At 39.8% G+C, this 27,431-nt stretch overlaps 1 protein-coding gene across 1 annotated transcript in view; it reads right to left on the reverse strand.

Moving 5' to 3' along the window:
• LOC144462723 (uncharacterized) overlaps nt 1-27,431 on the reverse strand; it is a 47,876-nt gene that overhangs the window by 13,049 nt on the left and 7,396 nt on the right. The window contains exons 4-5 of the mRNA XM_078166890.1: nt 10,878-10,984; nt 3,472-3,566 (exon numbers count right to left, since the gene is read on the reverse strand). Coding sequence (XP_078023016.1) covers nt 3,472-3,566; nt 10,878-10,984 — 202 coding nt within the window. The remainder of the gene's footprint in view (nt 1-3,471; nt 3,567-10,877; nt 10,985-27,431) is intronic.

Raw genomic sequence — 27,431 nt, forward strand, 5'->3', positions numbered from 1 at the left:
TTCTTTAACATTTTGATCTAATATCTATATCACTTTAATTTTGTGTAGAAGGCCTTTGCACACCTTAGCCATTTTTTTGCCTGAAATTGTTGCACATCTAAAAATAAATACAACCTTACACTATGTCAATCACATTTGCACACTGAGGGCCAAATTCACAAAGAATGAACTGCGGCCACTGATAGCACCTTGAATTGAACTTCACTTGCACCCGCAGTTTGCTCCGTCTTAACGTCCTATTCACAAAGGATATTGCGCTAATGATATACCAGCGCAAACACGCCCACAAAGTTTGGCAGCTGAGTGCAGTTTGCCCCTGATTTGCCCCTGATTGCAATTAGCCACATGGCAAAGTATGAATGCTGGCTTTGCGGCAAGAACACCGTGGCAGAACAATGGCAGACTTTGTTTGGCAAAGTACTGAATACTGTATACCCTCATGTAGTCATGTCTGCTGGTGAGTCAGTCTAACAGTGTCAGATGGGTTGAGGCTGTGGATTTGACCAAGTTTGACCACTTTATCACTATTCCCTCTCACTTGTAGCTGTTTTTTCATTATCTTTTGAATTTAATATGAATTATGGAACTGTTTCTGTTCACGTTTGTTTTCCCCGTTTTGTAAAATAAATGATTGAAAGTTGCTTTTGAAGTGCGTGACAGAAGTGCGTTTTGAGAACGATTGCAGACTGTCACCTGTTCAACGCATCAGTATCTTCGGATGCCATTAAAGTAGGCTAATAATGATTATAATAATAATAATGTCAAAATATTATTTACAGACTGATTTAACAGATGATCACTGCTGCCACAATCACTGGAAAGTCTGGGCGAGAGGCTTCCACAGAGGAGCACCCAGTTTACACCAGCTTTCTAAAGACGTTATTTACTTCACTCAAACTGCGTGTGACTATTAGCGCTGGTGTTAGTGAATTAGATGTTGTTTATCAGTGAGGCTCATTTGCATAGAAAGGGGCAATTTTTGCGCCAAATATATGCATATTACCTCATTTAAATACGTACAAATAACACCGGTGCACCGAGTCGCAATCTGCTTGGCAGCGCAGTTAGTGGAGCATTTCACCCTCTGCGCGTGCTTTGTGAATTAGACCGTATCTGTTTGCTCAATTTTTACCGGTTTAGTGGCCGCAAAAGCCACGCAATCCTTTTGTGAATTCAGCCCTGAGTCCGAAACTTTCATCCGTCTTAAAAGTTTTCATAACAGGTTAAATTCTTATGCATTTTTCGCATTTGCCAAAAGCCTTTAGAGAATTGTTGTGTCAAAAAATATGTAGCGGTGGGAAACATCTGCGACAAGAGAGAGGAATGCGTCGAATAGTATCCTTTCAAAGCTCAGATAGCCAACTTTCAACAGGTCAGATAGAAATATTCAGGTGGATGATGATGACGAGGAGGGTGTGGACTGCACACAGACAGAGATGGCTAAAGTGTCGAGACAGAGAGGGAGGACAGCTCAGCCCCTTCCAGCAGCAGTGCCAAATGCCAGACACCAAGAGACAGTGGCAACAATCAGACTAACTATAGTTAGTCTCTCCATGTCAAAAGAATTACTTCGTAATGACCCTTAAAGCAACAGAGACCGGAGCCGAAATATCAGAGTTTAACAGAATTTATTTTCTTGTACAAGAAGGAGCGTTTCACAGTACAACACACAAGATGAGGTTACAGAGAAAAGGCTCCATGAGGAGCATCAACTGCAAGTTTTTATACAGCATAGGTGGGCGTTGAAGTTCAACCGTTTCATTTCTCCTAATCTATCAAGTACAGACTTCATAGATAACAACCGTCTTCAGTTGGTGTGACACCCTGTCACACTGGCCTCCAGATGACATGCTCCCGACCTGTCTCCGACCCTCGGTTTCTCCTACTTCCTCTTACAGATATAGTACTGAACTTCCCTTAAAGGGAAATTTCGGTTTATTTCAACCTGTCTCCTATCGTCCTAAATTTGTTTCAAGTGACTAGTGACATAAAAATAATAGTTAGCATGTTAGCCGTTAGTCTAGATACAGCCAGGGCGCATAGTAGCGTCAGACCTGTTAAAACCTAAGTAAACGGGCATACTTCAAGTGCAAAGTTAGTCCACTAAACAAGCTTTTTTCCCACAAAGACCGCCTTATATTGTTAGGATAAATGTCAGAGAACATATAGAAAACGACATGTAAACGTGTTGTCTTACCTTAACCGGTGTGGTGCCATGTTTGTTTACCATTTAGCTCTGCTTTCCAAAGCGTGGCCGAAATATCCTGAGAACAAGCACCGATCTCATACCGTGCCTGAAATCTCGTGAGAACAAGCAGCAACAGCTGGAAGGCAGAACCGGACAGTAGCCTGAAAAGTTCATTCATTTATTTTATGAAAGATTTATAGAATAATGGCTGACTTTTTGCCAGACTTCGACTTTGTGGAGGAGGAATTTGATTTTGCAGAGTTTGATGGCCACCCTTATTTATTTGAGCCAGAATACACTGACGAAGAGCTTCGTGAAATTGAAGAACGGAGGAGGAGAGAGAGAGAGAGGCACAACAGGTAGAGGACGAGAGAGGAGGAATGGCTGCTGCAAGGCTGCGTAGCTCTGGAGATTGGTGGTGTACCTGTGAATGCTGTGCCCACAGAAGAGGAATGCCTCTGTTGCAAGGAATGGGACCGGTTGCAGCCTTATTTTCAAGGTCTGGATGTGACCGAGGATGAGACACCTCCACCTGGAGTAGTATCCAGCTGGGCTTTATCTAGAGCTGGCGAGATTTCAGGCACGGTATGAGATCGCTGCTTGTTCTCGCGATATTTCGGCCGCGCTTTGGAAAGCAGAGCTAAATGGTAAACAAACATGGCACCACACCGGTAAGGTAAGACAACACGTTTACATGTCGTTTTCTATATGTTCTCTGACATTTATCCTAACGATATGAGGCGGTCTTTGTGGAAAAAAAGCTTGTTTAGTGGACTAACTTTGCACTTGAAGTATGCCCGTTCACTTAGGTTTTAACAGGTCTGACGCTACTATGCGCCCTGGCTGTATCTAGGCTAATGGCTAACATGCTAACTATTATTTTTATGTCACTAGTCACTTGAAACAAATTTAGGACGATAGGAGACAGGTTGAAATAAACCGAAATTTCCCTTTAACCTTAACTGAGGAGTCTGCTGATGTTGCAGTGTTGCGGTACGAAACAGGAACAATTCTTCACGACTTGTACAAAATAATAGCATGAATAAACAGTGTGATCATAATTTTTATAACACTCCACTATTGTGTGTTTTTATTTTGTCTCATATTTGCAAATTTGCTCAATGAATAGAACAATAAAACGCACCGGACTCAGTGTGCAAGGTTTCTGTATGAGTTTTTTTTTGTTTCCTCAGATGTTCGGGAAAAAAAATGGACTCAGTGTGCACAGGCCTTTTGTCCACAGGGAGTAAAAGTTGAATTGTTGCTCTGCTTTCTTTACTGACCTCTTTTTGCCCTGTGCGGTGCTCCTGATAAGCTGCCACCAACACAGTCTTCGTTCCGTTGACCGCCATGAGAGACAGCTTTTGTTCCTCAGGACCTGCATGAGTCAAAACTGTTAAACTGAACTGGTGCCTAGACACTGTCAATCACTCAATCAATCAATCAATCAATTTTATTTATAAAGCCCAATATCACAAATCACAATTTGCCTCACAGGGCTTTACAGCATGCGACATCCCTCTGTCCTTTGGACCCTCGCAGCAGATAAGGAAAAACTCCCCCAAAAAAACCCTTTAACGGGAATAAAAATGGTAGAAACTTCAGGAAGAGCAACTGAGGAGGGATCCCTCTTCCAGGACGGACAGACGTGCAATAGATGTCGTACAGAACAGATCAACATGATAAATTAACAGTAAACCATATGACACAATGAGACAGAAAGAGAGACAGAGAGAGATGCAGGACAGACGGTAATGATAATAGCTTACAACAACATTAATTAAAGTAATAATATTGTTAATATGTTGAAAGTATATATTAATATCTGATAGTACATATATGTGCGAGGCCGGTTCTACGCAGGGGCAAGAGGGGGCAATGCCCCCTTAAACAAATGTCTTGCCCCCTCAAATCAAATCCGCCGAAAAAGGCACAAAACTGAAAAGTTTTCTCATCTGTCTCCGCACTACTCCGTGCTGTGTGCCGGCTGTGTGTGATCTAACGTTACAGTCTGCAGTTGGCAGAGACCCTCCCCCCAGTAAACACCCAATCACTATTTAGTATGCAAATGAGCCAAGATGCATCAGCGTCAGGTTACTCAGTCTCAGTGAGGCAGAATGCAGCAGTAAAGTGAAGCTCCGTTAAACTCGTTGTAGCGTCTCGTGTCGTGAGATACTTAATATATAATTAACAACAAAGTGTGAGCATAGAGAGTGAGCCTGTCAGTGTGAACGTTTCTTCAATCACACAAGCACAGCGAGAGATGAGTGCCTGCTGCATGTCACATACTGAGGACAAATGCCCTGTGTGTGCCAGACCCCTACATAAAGCCCCGCCCAGCCTCTAGTTCTGCACGCTGTTTTTTGATAATCACAGCTTTTTTTTTTTTTTACAAAGCTTTTATTAACTTTTCACTCCTGCAGCTTTCAGCAGCTCAAAGGAGAGTTGAGTAAGGAGAAATCTGTTAAATTGCTAACAAAAAAACCCAAAAAACAACAAAACAAAACAAAACAAAACAAAAAATATATAAAATGTTCTGCTCTAGCCTATATCTGTTGTGTTTGTTAGTTCTGTTAGTTTGATAAGTTTTTTTTATAAGACTAGCTTTGGTAAATACTGGCTATAGTGAGGTTATTGTTATTATTAGGTTCAAATTAATTTCATATAGATGCCTAATGGCATCCAATAAGATAAATGTTAAGATGTTGGTTGTGCCTGGATGAAGGATATTTTTATTTTATTTTTTCTTAATTTTTATTTTATTTTTTCTTGATTTTATTTTTCAGTTTTCCTCCCTGAGGGATTGCCACCTTATTGTGGTCAGGGGGTTTGTGTGCCTCAGTGACCCTAAGAGCTATACCAGCAGGAGCTTAGTCTTCAGGTGGGACACCCAAGTTGGACAGGTCTTAGGGTAGAGGCCTGACAAAGTGCAATCCATTTCTTTAGGTTGGGGGTTAGACACACAGCTAACAACAACCCAGTTCCATGTAGAAAACACTGTTATCAACAACAAAACAAGCGGTGAGCACATTTGAGACCACGGTGCTTTGACACCCTCTATAGGGCACTCACACAGCGTCCCCACATCCTGTGAGTGAGTGACCTTTATTTGTCAGCTCTACCTATGGCAAAATGTGCTGGAGCATGATGCCCCTGTAGTGTAAGAATTACTCCTCAGTCCAGTAAAACAATATTTTTACTAATGCTTTGATTGATGTCATAAAATCTGGTATCCTTTATACAGATATTTCTGATCATTTTCCTGTTTTTCAGTTTTCTTCTATACTCAACAAACAGCTTACAAAGAAATCAAAGAGAACTTGTTGTTTCAATGAAAATAACATTAACAACTTCTCAAGTTTATTAGCAAATATGTCCTGGGAAACAGTGTATGAAGTTTCTGATGTGAATATGGCTTACAACAATTTTTATGCAAAGTTTTATTCTGTTTTTGATAAATGTTTTCCTTTTATTTTTAAAGGCAAAGGAAGCTCCGCACACCTTAACAAACCATGGTTCACTGTAGAACTTAGGAAATCTACTTCAAAGAAAAACAAGTTATATAGAAGGTATTTACAAAGCCCTAGTCCTCTAAATTGTGCTACATACAAAAATTATAGGAATAAATATAATCACCTTATTAGAAATGCTAAACGTAATTATTATAGTGATTTATTTACCCATTTATTTACCTCAAAATCTACATGGGATATTTTAAAAGAATTACTCAACAAGAAAAACTCCTCTACTCCATCCCAGGCTACATTTCAGGATGGCACACTAACGATAACAGAGCCTACACAAATTGCTAATAAATTTAATAATTTCTTCATAAATGTGGGACCACGTCTTGCAAAGCATATTGAAAATGTTCATGATTCTCCTTCTAACTTTATAAATGAAGGTTATCCTTCCTTAAACAATTTTGAACCAATAAAGCCTTCAGAAATACTTGAAATCATCAAGAACCTTAAAAACTCCTCTGCTGGCCATGACGAAATTACAGCCTATCTGATTAAAAAAGTTGCACCCACAATTATTGTTCCTTTAACATTTATTTTTTCTTTATCACTTGAATCTGGTATTATTCCTCAAGATTTAAAACTTGCCAAGGTCACCCCACTGTTTAAAGCCGATGATCCATCTGTATTTTCGAATTATCGCCCCATATCAATTCTCCCTTGCTTTTCTAAGATACTTGAGAAGTTGGTATATGCTAGAATTTTGAAGCATCTGGATGCCAATAATATTTTGTATGAGCACCAATATGGTTTTGGAAAGAATTGTTCTACATATATGGCTCTCTTGCATCTTAGAGAAAAGATTTCAACTGCTTTCGAGAAAAATGAATACGCTCTAGGAATTTTCTTAGACTTATCAAAAGCTTTTGATACTGTGAATTATAGAATTTTATTATCAAAAATGTCTTGTTATGGTTTTAAAAATAACGTTCTGCAATGGGTTGAAAATTATTTGCACAACAGAGAACAATATGTCATTTTTAATGATGAACTGTCACAGCGGGATGTTCTGAAATGTGGAGTTCCACAAGGGTCCATTTTGGGTCCTTTGTTGTTTTTGATATACATTAATGATTTACCAGAAGCGTCAAGTATTTTGTCACCTATCTTATTTGCTGATGACACCAATCTCTTTGCTACTGACAGTAATATTGATTCACTTATTGATAAGGCAAATTCTGGGCTCACTCAATTTGCTCAGTGGTTTCAGTTAAATAAATTATCACTTAATGTCAAAAAATCTAATTTCATCATCTTTAAGAACAAGAATAAGAATTACAATCCAGAAAAAACTAACATTTATATTAATAACAACTTACTTTCCAATGTTTCATCAACAAAGTTTTTAGGTGTCAATATTGATGAGAAACTTTGTTTTAGGAATCATTGTGAATTTGTGTGCAAGAAGGTCTCAAAATCCTTAGGTATCATAAAAAAGGTTAAACCCTATTTAAAAATAAGTACTTTATTAACCTTGTACTACAGCTTAATTTATTCTCATATCTCTTATTGCAATTTAATCTGGGCTAGCACTTATCCTTCTTACTTACAACCAATTCATAGACTCCAAAAATCCTTTGTAAGAATTGCCACTAACTCTCTATATTTAGCTCCATCCACACCTCTGTTTAAAAAATTACAAATACTAACAATCTACGATTTGAATAAGTATCAAACAGGAATCTTGATGTACAAAGTTATATGTTTTCCATTTTCTTTACCCAAGCATTTTCATAATTATTTTGAGTTTAATTCTTATTATCATTCTTATTCCACAAGAAAGAGGAATGATTTGCATATCCCCTTCTGTAGAACCGCTGTTGCAAAATTTTCATTTATCTACCAAGGTGTTGTGCTGTGGAACAGTTTAAAACATCTAAGTGAAACATGCTCAACATTATCTGCATTTAAAAGAAGGCTGAAGCAGAGTTTAATGATTTTTTAACACATTTGTGTTTTTCGTTTTATTCTTATTTCATTCAAATATATCTTTGGACTATTTAATTGTATTCTGAGGTATCATATGATTCTGAGATATAATTTATTGCATTAATTTGAGTGTGTTGTGTGTGTGTGTGTGTGTGTGTGCGTGTGTGTGTATAAGCTCAGACGTAAGCCTATGTCCGAAGCTTATATAGTTTTGTAATTGTTACTTGTTAGGAGGGGGGGGGGACGCTTGTAAGCCCATTCGGGTTTTTTATGACCTCTCCTGCACATCTTGTCTTATTTTCTTTCTTATCTGTGTAATGTTTCTTTTTTATAAGTGCAAATAAACAAACAAACAAACAAACAAAAGTGATATACTGCATACTTTGATCAAGAAATAAAGCCATATAACCATCATATAACCATGTTTTATGCATAGGTTCTTATAACACTGAGTGAGATGCATCTATATGTGTTAAAACTCTGTCATACATAACAAAGTATTCATAATATGAGTTCACATTGTATCCATACTAGAAAGAACACACGTAACCTATCATGTTTTGTATAATGATAACACACATACACCCAAATGTTTGTATTACCTAATGCACATTAAAGGTTTATACTGCATGAAAGCACATGAGAGCACAAGGGGCTGCATAAAGAAAGTCCCTAAAATTCATGTTTTTAAAAAAAAATAAAGTAAAAGCAAAAGCGAAGCTAAGGGTGGAAAATTTGGGAACTTCCAGGCTCAAATCAAAAGTGATACACCATTAAAAATGGGCCTGTTCACAATTGGACAAAAAGAAAAAGGTTGCCACCAACAGCTTTACATTGAAGAGGGATGGATTAGCAGAAGGAGGTGGAGACTCTTTTCAGTCTCCACCAGCATAAAAGCAGACGCACTGAAAGTGATTTTTAGTCCTGCTCCGGAGCGTGACTCGTTGAGTTGTATGTGTTGAAGCTTGTGAACACATTAAACTCGATTGCATCGGACTCTGCCTGTCTCCAGTGTTTCTTTGAGTATTACTTAGCTGAATCCGAAGTACCAGATCTACATCAAAGGGCAATTGAGAAGTCAAGTGGAGGACAAATCCGGGAGTCTAAAGGCCCACTTCCAGGTGCCGATTTTTGCCTCTACACCCCCTTCACATTTATGACTGCCCCCTCATATGTGCCTGCCTAGAACCGGGCTTGTATATGTGATAATAATCATATGTGTATAATAACAGTAGAAGTATGACTAATGATAACAGCAGCAGCAGGAGGCATCTGGCAGGACCACGGCAGCAGCACAAGCACACACGTCACACTATCCAGGCACCACTGCGATGTAAGTAATAAGTTGCAGTAACAGGACATGAGTGTTAGCAAGGGAGAGAGAGAGAGAGAGAGAGAGAGAAGAAGAGAAGGTGCTCCGTGTATTATAGGAGGTCCCCCAGCAGACTAGGCCTAAGTCAGCCTAACTAGGGGCTAGTACAAGGCAAGCCTGAGTCAGCCCTAACTATAAGCTTTATCAAAAAGGAAAGTCTTAAGTCTAGTCTTAAATGTGGAGACGGTGTCTGCCTCCCAGACCGCAACAGGAAGATGATTCCACAGGAGAGGAGCCTGATAGCTGAAGGCTCTGGCTCCTGATCTACTTTTGGAGACTTTAGGGTCCACGAGTAACCCTGCATTCTCAGAGTGCAGTGTTCTGGTGGGATAATAGGGTACTACGAGCTCTCTAAGATATGACGGAGCTTGACCATTTAGAGCTTTATAAGTTAACAGTAGGATTTTAAATTCAATTCTGGATTTTACAGGGAGCCAGTGCAGAGAAGCTAAAACAGGAGAAATATGATCTTGTTTCTTAGTTCCTGTCAGTACATGTGCCGCTGCATTCTGAATTAGCTGGAGAGTTTTTAAAGACTTATTAGAGCTTAATTACTAGTTACTTTGCATATTCAGATTCTTAATACAAAATATAAATCAACTGATAAATTATGATATATTATTAGCTACCCAGCAGTATACGAAGCATTTGAAATTAGCAACACTTTTACTAACTACAACATTAAAGTGATAAATACATTATTGGATCAATAAATACAATCCAGGTATATGATATTCATACAGTATACACATATATGATAGCATAATGAGTACTGTTACTTTTGGTACTTTAAGTATATTTTGATGCTAACGCTTTTGCGCTTGAACTTAAATACAATTTTGAATGCAGGACTTTACCTTTGAGAGTATTTCTACACTGGTATTGCAACTTTGACTTAGGCAGAATATCTGAATATTTCGTCCACTACTGCTCATCTTTTCCATCTTTTTCTTTGGCAGACTAAGCGGCTCAGGGTTTTATCCTTGAAACACACTGCAGTGCAAACACTGTTGTGTGACATTAATGGTTTGACGCTCTGAACTCTCCTGACATTTCCCGAGGTAAAGCTTTCCATTTGCAGAGGAGAAAATAATGTGCATCAACAAGATAATGCACATTTTGTTTATGAAAAGCAGGTGGCATTACATTTTTCTCGTAACATATTTGCTGCAGCAAATCAGAAATATGTAAACAGATTTTTTATTAGACAGTGTTGAATTACCCACTGTTGGGCTTAATGATAGATCAAAACATCCATCATGCTTAGTATCCATTTACTGTGTCTGAATGTTTATCCACCTTTTTATTCTCACATCAACTTCTGTGACTAAGATTAATGTAATACATTGGGGTGCCGGTGGCTTAGTGGATAGAGCAGGTGCCCCATATACAAGGCCATTGCCACAGTGGCCCGGGTTCTACTCCAGCCTGTGGCCCTTTGCTGCATGTCATTCCCCCTCTCTCTCCCCCTCACACTTAGCTGTCCTATCAATTAAAGGCAAAAAATATTTAATCTTTTTTTTTCTTTTTTTTCTTAATGTAATACACACTTACTACACTGTACATCCTGAATCCAGATAAACTCTCGCCTTTTTGAAATGTTCTGATGGGTATAAATGTGAAACTAGGGCTGTAACTGCAGTAAATGTTATTCTCCCACATAAATACGGAAGCAGTGAAAGACAATGAATAACATTAATGGAGACTGGTAATGAGGGAGAAGTTCAGCAACAGGAAATAGGAAGTTAGATAAGAAACACCAGCTAAGGCGAACAGGATGTGGAAAGTTTTTTTTAGACAGCTGTTGGACAAAGACATTTTTTATTTCCTAAAAGCAGTGAGCAGCATTCCGTAATGGTAAGTTTACCCATTTGTCCTGGTCCACGGTGTAGAGGCAGTGTGAACTGCACTGGGGTCTGAGGATCACTGGTGGCATGATAGTACCGGGTGATGAACTGGAAGGTCATGTCGGAACTGTGGATCCACAGTACATGATTTTGATGAGGTCATGTAACATCAATACATTTTCCTTGATGAGAAATATTAATCACAAGTTTAAGTAACAATTCAGGAGGTAAGAGAGGATGAGGCTGATTATGAAGGCTATTGTTCTGCTACTGTAGTTTTCCTCCATTGTTAAGGTTCTTTTTTTTTTTTAGAAACAACAGACTGAAAAATGATGAGACAAACATCTTAAAACAACATATGTTTACAGTCACAGGTCAAACCCTGTGGAAAACATGAAGGAAATGTGACATTTATGTTTGTTTCATATATTAATTCAAGGAATGTTACAGTCACCTTTGATCCCACGGATGTATTAAGAGACCTGAATACAGCATTGGCAGTGGGGCTTCGTTCTATGAAAATTGCTTGGTGGCGCATGAAGCCAAAATTGCTCTATTTCCAGCTGACTTCCGGTGTAGCATTCCACTAACGTAAAATCATTTCATCTGACAGCTCTTTTAGAATTTCCAAATGTTATTGGACTGAATGGATTAAATATTTATAGTAGAGCGAAAATTTCTCCACTGATTATAGATGTCTCTGTCACAATGTAAATCTAGAGGGTAAAGTCTTTTTTGGACCCAATGACATCATGTGACAGACCCCAGAAATTGCAGTCCCATTGTTTGGCCACTACAAAATTTGGCTTCAAAGCCCAGCATGCTTCTTGAGGGCCTGATTGGTCCACACAGATCAGATGTTTTTGTCTGCTATTATTTTTAGTTTCTTCAATTGAAGCTTAAGTGACAAATAAGCCACATGTTTCATGTTCGTCATGATTTATTTTCACTTCTGCCAGCCGAAAATATATCTGTTTCAGATATTATAAATATTACTGCCCTCATACTTCTATATGTTCTTTATGATAGCATAGACACAACCCATAGATGGCACTTGAGGGCAGAGTCAAAAGTTTCACACAACGATAAATGATGCAACAGTGGGGGATGATACCTTTAAACGGAGGCAGCGCTGTAGACAGCGGTGGCATGTGCGGCCATATAACGTTACATCCTGACGTGGACGGATAAGTCTTTAACTACATTACTGATTTGCTCTGTTCCATCATTTTTTAAATTTCTGCATTGTCTCCTATGGTTGGATCTTGCTTGAACTACACTACACTGCCCTCACAATCTCTGGTGGTTCTGCTCCATGTCATCTTTATCCGTAAGCTTTCATAAAACATTCACAAATACTGACAAAATGAATGCAGAGTACGCACAGTAGGCTTCATCCATCTCTCTATTTTATGTTGACCATAAATGGGCCATTTGATAAAATAGTTAGTTTGACATTAACTCCTACACCCTAGCTACATTTTTGAATGTCTCTGATACAATTTATTGGCAAACAGCAGGTAGCCAACCAGAACAGCTTAGAAAAGCGTTTCCTGTGAGTGTTTCTATCAGAGATGGGACCAAGTCACACATGTGCAAGTCTCAAGTAAGTCTCAAGTCTTAACCTTCAAGTCTCAAGTAAGTCCCAAGTTATTTTTTCTTGGGCACGTCAAGTCAAGTCAAGTCACAGGTTATGTCAAGTCAAGTCAAGTCAAGTCCAAGTCAAGTCACCTTATTATTGTAATTTTACCTGCAGAATCTGATCTTAATAAAGTGAAAAGACAAGATATAAGTAACTGTCAGTAAACATTGACTTCATCGCTGCAATGTTTACTTTGTAGGGACGACCCCCATGCGTGCGCGCACACACACACACACACACACACACACACACTAACCAAGGCAGCGGCCAAAATCACCCATTTAGGTCATTTAACCCTGTGTTGCTCGTTCATAAAACGTACAGCCGGTCTTGTGATGAACCGGTCGGAATGTTCGCTCACGTTTTCTGGGGTTAATGTTAGCAAATAAATTAAAAAACAAGTTCCACCAAACCGACCCCCCACCCCACCCCTGTATCGTATCAAGCTAACGTTAGCTAACTACCGACTAACCAGATAATATTAGCTAATTGACAAGCACTTACTGGGCAGAATGGCTCTTCAAATGACGAGCAAAGTTTGAAGTTGTCGCCTGGCTGTCCGAGATGTTTATGCTGCATGTCTTGCACTGTGCCGTTCGTCTTTTGCCGTAATAATGGTAATTCCAAAAGCCAAAGACGATGACTCTCAGTACCCCTCCCGCTGACATGTTGATGCCTATCTGATATAAGAGGGCCTGTTTCTCCGATAAACACATAAGGTACGTAGAGGGGTCATGACTGATTGACAGGGTAGTGATCCAATCATGACAACGCCATTCTCAGCCTGTGCTCCTACTGGGTAATCAACATTATTTTTTAAATTAATTTATTAATTTTATATTCTAACCGAAAACATGATGTGAATAACACTCAAGTCATTCAAGTCATTGTGTCTTAAGTCAAGTCCCGAGTCTTTAACTTCCAAGTCCGAATCAAGTCTCAAGTCTTTTATTTTTGTCAAGTCAAGTCATCAAAACAGCGACTTGAGTCGACTCGAGTCCAAGTCACAATGACTTGAGTCCCCATCTCTGGTTTCTATGAACGCTTTTTAAAAAGCAGCCTTTAAAAGTGATTGCAACTGTTGTCAGTGGTGCACTAGAGATTAAATATACTGTTTAATAATTTGGCACATTTTATGTAGGCAGTGCTGTATATCAAAAGCACAGAAAGTGGAAGTGAGAACAAATGAGTAGATTGAAGGATTAGTGAGGGACAGATGAAACTAATCAGGGCAGGGCGGACAATCAAAACTGGCGGCAAAAAACACATGAACATGACAGGGTAGGCATTTGGGTTGTCAGTTTTGGGATTCAGATTTTGTTTTTTGGTTTTTGAGAAATGACAAAGAAATTATTATCAGTGTTTAGCTTGAGCTAACCAGGCATATGTTCAACTGAACAGACCCCTCCCCGGGAGAAGAGTGGCTCCATAGATGTCCTACAGTGCTGCATCTAACCCTGCATCTAGCCCTTCTATTCCACAGCTTTGTCAGGCTCCGTCTTGGATTATTATTAGCATTTATGTAGGTCTGCCATGTAACCATAATATGAGGGGAAAAAAAGAAGTTGTAACACAGTTTGGCAAGATGAGACTATTGCAACTCATCAGAAAGAGAAGTAAGTATGAGCCAATGCTGCAAAACTAATAACATCTTAAACCTTGTGAAGACGTGCCCTGTGTCTCTCTTTCCTGGCCTGATTGTGTCTCCTCTTGCAGACCAAGGGGCTGGCAGTGCAGGTCGCTGTTGAGCTTGCTGCACATGGAAGAGGCTTACTGTGGCATGGCAGCAATTTATCTCAACCCAAACCACATTTTTCCCCCCTAAAGTTAATCAAGAAATCACTTTCGGGCAGAAAGCCCTCTGGGCAAACTTCTCCCATCAGTGAGCTGGCTAACCAGAGGCCTGTACTACAAAGCAGGATTTAGCAAGGTATGTGTGTGTATGATGAGAACTGGGGGGAAAAAAAAATCAAACAAACAAAACCCAATATTTCAGTCAGATAGACCTCATCAACCATTAGCCATTTTTAGATAGGAATTGTGCAAATTTGCAGGAAAGCCCAATCTGTCTTTATTCAGCATTGGCAGTATGAAAACAAAATCAGGGAGTGCGGCAAAATGCACCTGACCTAATTTTGTTCATACAGAATGCGCCTTTTTCGGGGCAATTGGGGGGGGGGGCGTGAGCAAGTAACAAAATGTGTAGCTCAGCATGTGACGTAAACAGTTACGTGGGAGGGAAGCCATCTTGTGGGATCTTGTGATCTATGGATACATTGCTGCTTGATTTTTTTATTTTAACTATGTCTTGTAAGGTGTCCTTGAGTGCTCTGAAAGGCACCTAAAAATGCATTATATTTAAATTGCTGCTTAATGAATACAAAGTCATTGTAGCATGTGTTACATGCTTTTCTTTGTAAGTGGACATTGAAAAATGTGTTAAGACATAAGAGATAAGATAAGATACACCTTTATTGATCCCATAATTGAGAAATTCCAGTGTTACAGCAGTCAAGGGGAAAGAGTCAGATTAAAGATTTCAAAATTTAAACTTAAAAACTTAAAACTTAAAAAACTAGGCATGCAAAATAAGTACAAAAATACAAAAAAAGGCAATAAATAACAATAATAATAATAATGAGGAGCAGTGAGTGAAAATGAGCAGTGGATAAAGGGAGCACATCTAGTGCAAGTGATTGTATGTGCAAAACAGCAGACAGCTGTGGTGTCCATAAGGTGTCCATAGTGTCAGTAAAGTGTCCATGGTGCAGTACTGTGAGCAGTGCTGGTTATGTAGCCTGACAGCAGCAGGCAGGAAGGACCTGCGATAGCATTCCTTCAGTCTATCGCTGAAGGAGCTCTCCAGAGCTTCTGTCTCCTCCTGCAGAAGATGGGAGTCATTAGTCCTCAGAGATGACAGCTTGGCTGTCATCCTCCTTTCTCCCACCACCTGCACAGAGTCCAGAGAGCATCCCAGGACAGAGCTGGCCTTCTTGATCAGCTTGTCCAGTCTCTTCCTATCTGCAGCCGAGACGCTGCTGCCCCAGCAGACCACTCCGTAAAAGATGGCTGATGCCACCACAGTGTCAGAGAAGGTCTTCAGGAGCGCCCCCTGCACTCCAAAAGACCTGAGCCGCCTCAGCAGGTAGAGTCTGCTTTGGCCTTTCCTGTATAGTGCTGTTACGTGATTAGTCCAGTCCAGTTTATTGTTAAGATGAACACCCAGGTACTTATAAGATGTCACCATCTCAATGTCCTTTCCCTGGATGTTCACCGGTGTTGGGGGGAGAATCTGCGCAGGTAAGCTTAAAAAGCAAAACTGTTATGTTGTGTGGTAATGTGGGTTATGTCGGTTATTATTAAAAATGTTTTCAGTTTGCTGGTCTGGACAAATAAATAATAAAAGTGTGAAGTGTCTGTTTCTGCTTGTTTTGCTGCATCACTGTCAGTCAAATGTTTATATTAAATTCCACTGAAATGATATTTAATAATTATATAACTCAGTTATAATTAATAACACTTTAACATATTCTGTACATCTATTTTTGACTCTCAGTGGTTAAATTAGAAACTATATTTTCTTTATTTTTACATGTAACATTACAGTACCATGGGCAGTGCCTCAGCAGAGGAAAACAGTATATTTTTTGTCACCCCCAAAAAAAACAGAAACAAAAACATGGTTTTAAAAGCCCTGGATGCGGAGACACAGTTGGAAGAGCTGCTGATAAGACAGAGAGGTACTAATTGAAAAAGACACCCCATGGCCAAACCTCTAATCGACGGTTAAAATCTCTTTACTTTGAGCACCCTAAGTCTTTGTTGAACACAAAGATATATTTGTGTGGCTAAAGAAAAAAAATGACTGAGAAATCATATGTTTGAGCAAAGCCCAAATGTAGACTTTTTTGAAAACTATATAGTTTTCAAAAAAGTCTACATTTGGGCTTTGCTCAAACTTAATGATAGAAAATAACATTACAGCCAATGAGAGGGAGAAGTGAGCTCTTTTTTTAAAAGGAGAGGAAGTGGGTAATGTCATCAGTGAAATATTAAATTAGAATTTTTGGAGGAGAATGTCACATAATTGCAGGCTTGTTACTCAGCGTCACTGCTGCCATGGTTATTGAGACGCCGCTCAGGACTACCCTTAGCCCGCTCACTGACCCGCCTGCTGCTTGATAATGTTATCTGAAGGTCCCTTCACACCCGCATGTTAAACTCAAGGAGCGTATGATTTATAAAGCATCATGTGCACCTATATCTCAGTCATTGTGGATTTAGGCACATATGCATTAGCTTTGTTTACACTCCCACAGTGAGACATAAATGGATGCAGTAACACACTTCAATCAGTTTGCATATCAATATCTGTGCCCACTCAATCACTAATTAGACATGTCGATTAAAAATACTGCTGTGGCTATTAATAGCTCCTGTGCCACTAATTCGTTTCACACAGGCCTACCTGCAAACCTTTTTTTTAGTAATCAAATTATTCAAGTTACTCAAGGAATCGTTTTAATCCTAATGTTAAGGTATGTAAAGCCTGTCTTCTGTTACATCTTAACAGGAGCCATCTGTTCATCAAAAGCCAGAAAACAATGTAGCAACAAGTTAAAATTAACTACAAATCATTTCAGGAACATAAAACATCAAACTTACTGCAAACTACTAACATCTTGGTCCAGCGCTAAGCATGATGAGAAATGTGGGCGTTGCTACATACAGTCTAAAAACTCTGAACTATAATCATGAATAAAATGGGGATTAACTGAAATAGGTCGGCCTGTGTTAAATAACCATTTGGCTTTTTTAGACAATATAAGTGGTATGACATTTTTTACCATTATATTTTTATTATTAAGTTCTTTGAAACTAAATTAAAAATGTAAATTCATTCTTGGTCACATTGTGTGAAAAACACCTGAAACACAGTAAAAATGTGGCCTGCACAAAAAATGTACCATATGGAAATGTCCTTAGGGATCCTCTGAGATGCAGTTACACGGATCCTGCCATTGAGGAGGCTAGTTCAGTCACTATTATCAAAGAGAAGAGAAAAATAGGCAGAAGTTGCAGCCTTCAAAATTAATTGGGAGTATGGTTTATGCTATAGCTTGCTGGGTCATTATACGAAAACGTGTCATTTTGTGTCCCTTGAACAAAACTGTGCTATAAATGTCAATAAACAATAAATACACTATAATCATTCTAGAATTTATTTTCCATGATATCTCTTGTAACATTAAAACAATGTAAAAGTTTATTTCATTTGTTTTCAAAGAGTTTTAAACACCTTTTTGTATGAAGCATCATTCAAAAGCTGTAAAAATGGCCTGTCCCTCAATATGATTGTTCTACTTTTACTAGCTATTAAGGCCCAAAAAAGTCAAACTATCATAAAAACATAAACTTATATATATAGCCTCAAGTGTCCTTTCATTACTCATGAATGGGTTTTATTATGTTGTAAAAAACATCACTTTAGTCGGATCCTCAGGTAGTCGTCAACCCTGTTACTTTTAATGGAAACACCCCTTCTGAGATAATGGACTGCTCCGAAAGTTGCATCATTTCCTGGGAGTGAAATCAGCTTCCTTTTGTGAACATGCTGGTGAAAAGACAAATAAGTGTCCTCTTCTTTTCAGGATTTTTCTTAGAGTTATATAATGTTTGACAAGCTTAGCTGGGGGACGAGCTTATTGTGTCAGCCCTGTTTCCACAAAAGGACACGTAAAAAGATATTTGTTAAAATTTTTTAATGTACATAAATAACATGATTTAAGCCTTTATGAATGCACACCATGTGGTCTCATGACCTTCACCACATGGCTAGTAATGGCTGCCAAGAACACTTTTCGTCAACCCTGTTACCATCAACCCTGTTACCATTCTAGCGTAACAGGATTGACGTAACAGGGTTGACAAAAGTATGGTTTTGCGAGTACATGAAAATATACTTTCTTATATACTTTGAAATCTGGCATAGTGTAAGGTATGGGTATAAGGTTTTCAAAAACCAATTTGGGATAGCCACAAATTTCAATATGGCCCTCACCGGAGATTTGGATCTGCTCCAGACTGTAATGGGTTCCATGTTGGACCATGTTATACCTCTCCACCAAGTTTAACACCATGCCAAATTTCAAAAACTTGTCACCAAGTGCACAATTTCTATGAATTTGTACGAATTCCCTCTCAGCTATGAGGTTAATGATTTATAATGATGATAATTTAAGGTTTATGAATGTCCCATTATCTCCATTGCAACCAAAGCTGCAACTTAAACTAGCAGTATGGTAACTGTTGTCAACCCTGTTACTGAGATGTCAGCCCTGTTACTTGTATAATATTCTAGTATAATTCAAAAAATGAAAATACAAATGTCAAATCAACTCATTTTATCTGTTAAGTAAAAGAAACCAGTAATCCACAGAACGAAATGTGGGTATTATTGTTTTGTTTCCATATTCTAAGGATAACTTCGGTATTTTTCAACCTGGGCCCTGTTTCCCCATGTGTATGTGTGTATGATTCATAGGTACAGCTCGTTCTAAAATTGGTTCAGTATTGAGGGAGGCGGATGTAGCCGGGAGCCGCGAAACGAGCTAAAACGGTAACGGGGACAAATGTGTCCCGTATAAGTTTGCGCATTAAAGGTGCATTTTTCGCCACTGACCGGTTCAAATCGCCAGTGCTATGAGTGGAGTCAGCTGTCAGTCAGTGTTGGAGCAGAGAGGGGGAGGGCTGCCCCGCTGGGTACTGTAAGTGAGTATGTGTGTATGAAGTGTGTGTGTGTTACGCTAGAAGAGTCAGAGTTTGGGATGGAGTCTTTTACGTGCTACCCCCTGGAGTGTTACCGGAGTTTTTGGAGTGCTCAAATAAATGGGCCTTTTTCCCGAACGCAAGAACAGGATGTCACGCAACACCCCATACAGCTTTCATAGGCTGCCTTTGTCAGACGGCGCGATGCTGAAGTTGTGGCTAGTTGTGCTACAAATGGATGCTAACCATCGGGTCTGCAGTGCTCACTTCTCCCAAGATGACTACTGCCAGCCGAAGAAGAGAAGACATCCAATCCCGAAACACCTCTTCCTCAAGAAAACAGCTGTCCCACGAGTAGAGACAGCTACAGACACAGTGGAGCAAAGCTCGTGACATCACACAGTCCAGAGGTAAGGGAAAAACTAGTATGCTATCTACAGAGATAGCACTGGCGATCTGAACCAGTCAGTGGCGAAAAAAAGCACTTTTAATGCGCAAACTTATACGGGACGCATTTGCCCCCATTACCATTTTAGCTCGTTTCGTGGCTCCCGGGTGCATCCGCCTCCCTCAATACTGAACTTTTAGAACGAGTTGTACCTATGAATCATATGCACACATACACATGGGGAAATAGGGCCCAGGTTGAAAAATACCTAAGTTGTCCTTTAAAAAGAAAGATGCTGTGAAAGTGTCAATTGCAAATGAGCATATTCATCCATGGATAAAACATAAACACCTCAATATTCTCACTGTACAAACATACTCAGTGTAACAAAGGGAGATTTATCCTTCATAGTATATCAGATTTGTTGTAAATATGCATTTAAAACATTTTCAAACATTAATTGGTGTATCGTAACAGGGTTGACAAAACACACATATGCATGTTTATTAAATGTGGAAAAAAATGAAAAAAATTTGATAGCCTGAGATGGCACAGCACCTATTTCTAATAGGTAAGGATGTATTTAATCCTAAAAGGGGCATAAATAATTTTAAAACAGTACTTTGAAAATCAAACATTAAGAATGGGAAATGGCACGTTTTCATATACTGACCCAGCTAGCTAACCACTGTCCTCATATCAAACAAGGCTGCTTGTAAGCTGATATTAGCTTCTGGAATGTTTGCTATCAGCCTATGAGCTAACCATACATCTCAGCTGAAGATTTCAAGCTCCACTCCTTCACTTCCATAGTTTAGGAGGAAATGTAGCACAGTGCGAGAGCAGGCGGAACATGCTCAGGGAAAATAAAACAATAATTTATGCCACTGATACGACTGTGTTGTCTCTCTTGTACCGAGGAAGAGAAGGGGAAAGTGGAGTTGTGGAGTGAAAAGGAGTGCCTCTTTGACATGTCCTCCCAATAAATATGATATAGCTAGCTAGCTAACCACTATAGCTATTTGCAAGGTAACGTTAGCTACTGGCATGTTTGCTATAAACCAACAAGCTGACCATATGTTCAGAAATCATAGATCATATATAGTAGCTCATGTTAACTTATGAGTTACCTTGTTTGGGATGGGTATAGTGGTTAGCTAGCTAGCATAGCATAGCATATAGCATAGGCCTTTTCACTGGGGATTATGAAGGCTGCATCAACTTCTGTCCATTTTTCTCTTTTTGAAGCTAAAAATCTTGGTAACAGTGACCCTGCAAGATCCCCAGTCTTTGCAAAATCTTTTTCTGTGGCTAAAAGCTCTCTTACTCATGACACACTGTCTTTAGATGTGAGAAGGTGTCAGACTTTACTCTTTTAAATGTATTTTCAAAGTATGATAAGGATTAATAACTTAGGAAGCAACACATATTCTTTAAAACACATTAAATGCATTACACTTGACTAAATTTAATTTTAATTTTAATTTAGTATACTTTAGTAATCCCAGAAGGGAAATTCTATTTTTTTCACTCCGTTATCATACATATAGAAACAGGCCCGAAATACACACACGCACAAACAGGACCTATACATGCATTAAATGGAGAAATGTCAGAGTGAGGGGGCTGCCCATGGACAGGTGCCCTTAGCGGTTGGGGGGTCCAGTGCCTTGCTCAGGGGTACCTTGGCAGTGACCAGGAAGTGAACTGGCACCTCTCCAGCTACCAGTTCACCCTCTATATTTGGTACAGACAGGGACTTGAGCCGGCGACCCTCCGGCTTCCAACCCAGGTCCCTATGGCGTTGAGCTGGAACCGGCTATTTTCAGTAAACAGTTTGTTTACAGAGTCCCAGAAGTGCCACAGCCCTCCGCTTTGTCGGAGATACGCGCCAGGTCTATTTTTTAGCGACTGCGCGTCCATAGCGTGTCAAACCACGTAGCTCAGATCACACCAAACCAGAAACGGAATGCACACAGCATCCGGTAAATTTCAAAATATGACAACATAATGCATGGACTATGGATTGTAAATTCTCAATTTTTTAAAAATCACGTCACATCCTGTTGCACAACTTGTTTTCTCTCTTTCTCCTTCTGAATGAACTATTGTTTTGGTCTGGGTCACACTTTATCAATTACTTTTTATCGCGTGATTCCGCAGTTCCTACGTGAGCTTGCGGCTCTGCTACGCGGCGTGGCGTGGCACTCCAGAAACGCATCCAGTAGGCGAGGGTACGTGCCGTCGGTCGCTCCACATCTGCGGCGCTGCGCAACACGGCGCAGACAGAGTATGTGGAAATTGGGGGTAACATGGCCTGAGCTAGCTGAAGGTAAACATCTGCTCCTTTTAAAGATGATTTATGGTTTCTGATGACCTATTAAGAGATACTAACACATTCGGAAATCATTTAACATAATTCAGTATTAACTGTAGCTCCATGTAAAGTAAATAAATGTGATGTTTCCCAGCTAATCCTTCGCTCGTCTGCTTTAACGACACAGTTTTTAAAAAATTTTGATCTATTAAAAAGTGTTCTGAGCAAAACATGATACTGAATTTAGCAGCAGACTTCAGTAATATAAAGTAGTAGTAAAAGAAACAACTTTTCAATCAATCAATCAATTTTATTTATAAAGCCCAATATCACAAATCACAATTGCCTCACAGGGCTTTACAGCATACAACATCCCTCTGTCCTTTGGACCCTTACAGCGGATAAGGAAAAACTCCCCCAAAAAAAACCCTTTAACGGGGAAAAAAAAGGGGTAGAAACCTCAGGAAGAGCAACTGAGGAGGAATCCCTTTTCCAGGATGGACAGACGTGCAATAGATGTCGTACAGAACTTTTGGCGTTCTTTTTTTATATGATATAAAGGACGGACATTCTCAGCCCTAATGACTAAATACATATTTCAAGGTATGTTGCTGAGTTTATTTTATGACAAGCAATTTTCTAACGTAGGTTGAGAATGAAGTCAGACAGGGAAAGACTGGGATATTATGTACTGACGTTGTGTGACGGACCTGTCAGTCTAGGTCTCATTCTCTTCTGCAAATTCCGATTTGATACTTTTTCGCTATGTCTTGTGAAACACTTGTGGTTTTATTTCTCATATCAGTAATACCTTTGGCAACAGGAACAATCCCTTTTTGTTCTGGTTACACATTCAACACACAGTTGCTAAAGACAACATTTTAGCTTCGACTGGTTGTTAGTCATTACAGACACGGACAGTGCAACAGGCACCAGAGCTCCACAGAGACATTTTAGAAAATGCAAAGTTAACATCAGTTAAGTATTTGTTAAAAAATGAATCAGTATTAAATTTATGACTATTGAGAATGCTTTATGCGTGCCCCAAATCTTCTGTGCTGACTAATCATGATTGCTCTCCCCCCCGTCATGCTGCACCGTGAGACCAGACAGGGTTGCTGTCTTTTGCCTATCGTCGCTGTCGGGTGCAAACCTCCTATGTCCAAAACTGTTCCTTTTCAGGAAATGAAAAAAAAAAAAAACGGGTGGTTTTGTAACAACTGGACATAACGTCATCAAACTTGGTATTGTGTCTTTAAATATAGCCAGATATTTGAATGTGTCATTACTTTATTAATATTTTACCCAAATCAAGCTCACGTGGAGTTAGGAGGTTTGTGACCAACGAAAGTGGAGATAGAAGCTTTGTGCCGTCACTGTCACAATCTACCGTTTTTCACCAGCACTTCTTCTCCACTTCCGCGTCTCAGGCCTCAAAATAAATCATTATCCTTTACAGCATTTGTGTAAATTAAACATTGTATGCATTTAAAAAGTTATTTATTTAGTCTAACATGGCAAACGCCAGCAGAGTGTTTCCAATTAACAGCTTGCGTTATTCTTTTACAGTTGAGTGAAGCAACTACCAACATTTCTAGCTCAATACTGCTGCCTACTGGCAGGTGAACAAAACTGAATGAATATTTTCTAAGACATATTTTTATTGAAAAATGCACAATAAATAACAATGGCACAACATTAAATAATGCCATAAATAAAAATAATGCATAGACATAGAAAACCTGCCAACCAACAATAAACACATAATGAACATTAATACTCAGTGTGTATGTTAAAATGATTATAACATTGGTAAAACATTGGTAAATTATCATACAAAAATGTATACATTATAAACGAGATTCGAATAGATTTATATTTTAAATTATGACGCGTGTGTGTGTGTGTGTGTGTGTGTTAGGCTGACCAAACGTCCTCATGTCCACTTTTCACGTCCCGTCCGGGGCATCTGGGGGTTTTTTATAAATTGATGATAATGTCCGGTTTTCTGTGTGTTTGTGTGTATATGTGTTAGAGTGCGGCACGGGCAGCATATTTCTGTCCGAACCCGAACCGAGCCCGACATTATTTAATGACCAAAGCACTGAGTTTGTGTCACACAGTGGTTACAGGCTATTTAACAGGCCGGGCGTGCGCCGTGGGTGCTCAGCTGCGGAGAGGAAGACCTCCGTGTTTGAGGCGGGAGGTCCCACGGTTCCCTCTTTTATTTTCAGCGTTTAATCAAGGCGGAGGTGGGCAGCTGGAGGTCCGAGACTTCCAAAGAGGGGAGAGGTAGAAACAAACAGCCAATGTGTGTCTGTATGTGTTATGTTCAGGTGTTGTCACGTCAATAACAGTGCCCAAGCAATAAACAGGACAGACAATAGGATTTTATTTATTTTTACACTACATTTTCACTGAAAGCTGACTGAATCCAACCCGAGCCCAAATACAATTTATAGCTACATTTCTGACCAAACCTGGCCTGACCTGTTGGGTACCGTCGGGCTTGGATCGCCACACTCTAGTGTGTGTATGTATCCCCTGTTGGGGCCTATCTGAGTTTCTGTCTTTGAGAGATATTATTTTGTAATATAACTGAATTTGTAACCACCCAAGCCTTATATGAAAACACTTTGAGCTATTTACCTCAGGGAAATCCAACAATCTCCGCGACTCCTCTTTGTTTGTCTCTGCTCCTCTTGTTTACGTCCTTCAAAATATGGCAGAAGGGTGGGAGGGGAGTTAGGAGGTTTGATCGACAGTTTCAGGATCCAATGGCGTTAGGAGGTTTAGTCACAGGCAGTTTTAAATACTTTTCATTGGTTAAATTTTGGGCGGCATAGTGGTGTGGTGGTTAGCACTCTCGCCTCACAGCAAGAGGGTTGCCGGTTCGATTCCGGGCGTGGGAGCCCTTCTGTGCGGAGTTTGCGTGTTCTCCCCGTGTCAGCGTGGGTTCTCTCCGGGCACTCTGGCTTCCTCCCACAGTCCAAAGACATGCAGACATGTTTTTTTCACGCTGGGCGGACAAGGGCCTGTCTACTATTAAGGATCTTTATATCAACGAACATTTTACGTCATTCTCTCAGCTCCAGGCTAAATTTGACCTCCCCGCTGCCCATCTCTTCTGGTATTTTCAAATTAGAGACTATCTCAGACATTCTATCAATTCCTTTGAAGCAATACCTGCACAACATAACTTTTCCGACCTTATGTCTGAACTCCCTACCTCCAAGCGTTTAATTTCGTGGTTTGTTGACCTTTTCTCCGTGGCAACCCCTTCTCTCCACATTAAACAGGCGTGGATTGAGGACACTGGTGAGGAGATTTCTGATGAGTTGTGGTCGAGAGCACTGCTTAAGATCAAAAAGTGCTCAATTAATGCCAGACTTCAACTTATTCAATTCAAATTTATCCATCGGCTTAATTTTTCCAAGACCAGACTGCATAGAATTTTTCCTAATGTCTGTCCCACCTGTGATAAGTGTAGGTCTGTAGATGGGACCCTGGGTCATCATTTTTGGTCCTGTCCAAGCTGAGGATGTTTTGGGATGATATTTTCCACCTGTATAGTGGCATATATAACAGGCAGTTGACTCCTGACTGTGTTTCTGTGATACTTGGCTGTTCTGATTACTCATTAACTCTACCTTAAGCTTTGCAACAAGACCTTACGTTTGGTTTTGTCGTTGCAAAACGGGTTATCCTGAGAGAATGGAAATCAGTTTCCCCTCCTTGCTTCAAGAAGTGGAAGAACGAAATGGTCTCCTGTATATATCTTGAGGAGATTCAATACCAAATGTCAGATGCCCATCCCAAGTTTCTTAAGGTCTGGGGTCCTTTTATTGAGCACATCAGGAAGGATGGGAATTAACCTCACTTTGAATCATACCAGTCGGCATTACACAGCTCTGTGCTGCACCCTGCCTTGGACTATATGGACTTCCGCCTCCTTTGCCTGCCTCTCACTCTGTGTGACTCTGACCCCCAGATCTATTTGCACTGTTGTGGGCTTGTGTGTATATATTTATTTTTATTTATCTTGTATCTGGCAGCTTGTTCTGTTTAGTTTAGTTCTGTATTGTGTCTGTATGTTTTTGTCCTTTGTATTTTTGTAATTTAATTTATAAATAAAATATTAAAAATAAATAAATCAGTATTTGCTAAACTGAAGGCAAATTACTTTCGAAAAGAACGAGCATTGGCGGTTAGTCACCAAGATTAGCCACTGGGACTAACCACAGATAGTCTATGAGACTAACTAGCTTACTGCTACTTCTGCTATCTCACTGAAAGTTGTGCACATAATCATTTCTGCAGTAGTGCCCTCAGGAATAAGGTGGATCAGTGTTCTTAATGCACTAAAAGCCCCATCAGTCAACCTCTAGTTTATAACTAGTCAGGAGCATTCATAAGACACTGGACACTATTAATTCAGTATAAGTCATATCTATAATGTTTCTGAATGTGGATATAATGCATCAATAAGTATTATGTGTTTTTATGGGTGTAGTCGTAGAGCATTATAAATGCATTATAATCCACTATGAATGTCCTCATAACGCATTGTAGATGTGGTCTTAAAGTGTTACCAGTAAGGTCAATGTTGGATCTTTGTGCGTACAGATTTCACATGGACACTCCAGGACAGATCACAGTCAATATGTACACCCAAGTACTTGTAAGAATAGACCTGGGTAATACAATTATTGTGAACTTATAGTGGAGAATAATCCTCCAGATGTCCTGGCTCAAAAATCATTTCTTTGGTTTTGAATGAGAATGAAGAGGAGTAATTAATTAAGTGACTGTACAAAGCATACAGGTCTCCATCCCTCTATCAGAGTGCAGAGCAGCATTCAGCAGGTGGAGCATCAAGTGAAGAAGATCCATCTACAAAACACTGAACTGAGGGAATATGACAGACTTTCTTCCTCTGCCATTGCATCACTAAAACATTATGTGTCCAGCAACACTGGGGTGCCCCAAGGAATTGATCTGGCATCATTCTTCTTCACCCTCTACACCTCTGATTTCCGATTCAATTCTGGGTCCTGCCACCTCCAAAGTTTTCCGACGACACCTCTATAGTCGGATGCATCAGCAATGATGACGAGGAGGAGTACAGAGGACTGATTGAGAGCTTTGATGCGTGGAGCAACCGAAACCACCCTCAACTCAACACCAGTAAGACTAAGGAGGTGGTGGTGGACTACCAGAGGAACCGGAGGCAACCTGCCCCAGTCACCATCCAGGGTGAGGAGGTGGAGATAGTGGACTCGTACAAGTACCTTGGGGTCCACATCAACAATAAACTGGACTAGACTCATAACACAGATGCCCTCTATAGGAAAGGTCAGAGCAGGATGTTCTTCCTGAGGAGACTCCGATTGTTTGGCGTCTGTAGTGGGCTCCTCAAGACCACCTTCTACCAGTCTATGGCTGCCAGTGCAGTCTTC

Source organism: Epinephelus lanceolatus, chromosome 4 (genome assembly GCF_041903045.1).
Source record: "Epinephelus lanceolatus isolate andai-2023 chromosome 4, ASM4190304v1, whole genome shotgun sequence".
In the NCBI taxonomy this organism is placed as follows: Eukaryota; Metazoa; Chordata; class Actinopteri; order Perciformes; family Serranidae; genus Epinephelus; species Epinephelus lanceolatus.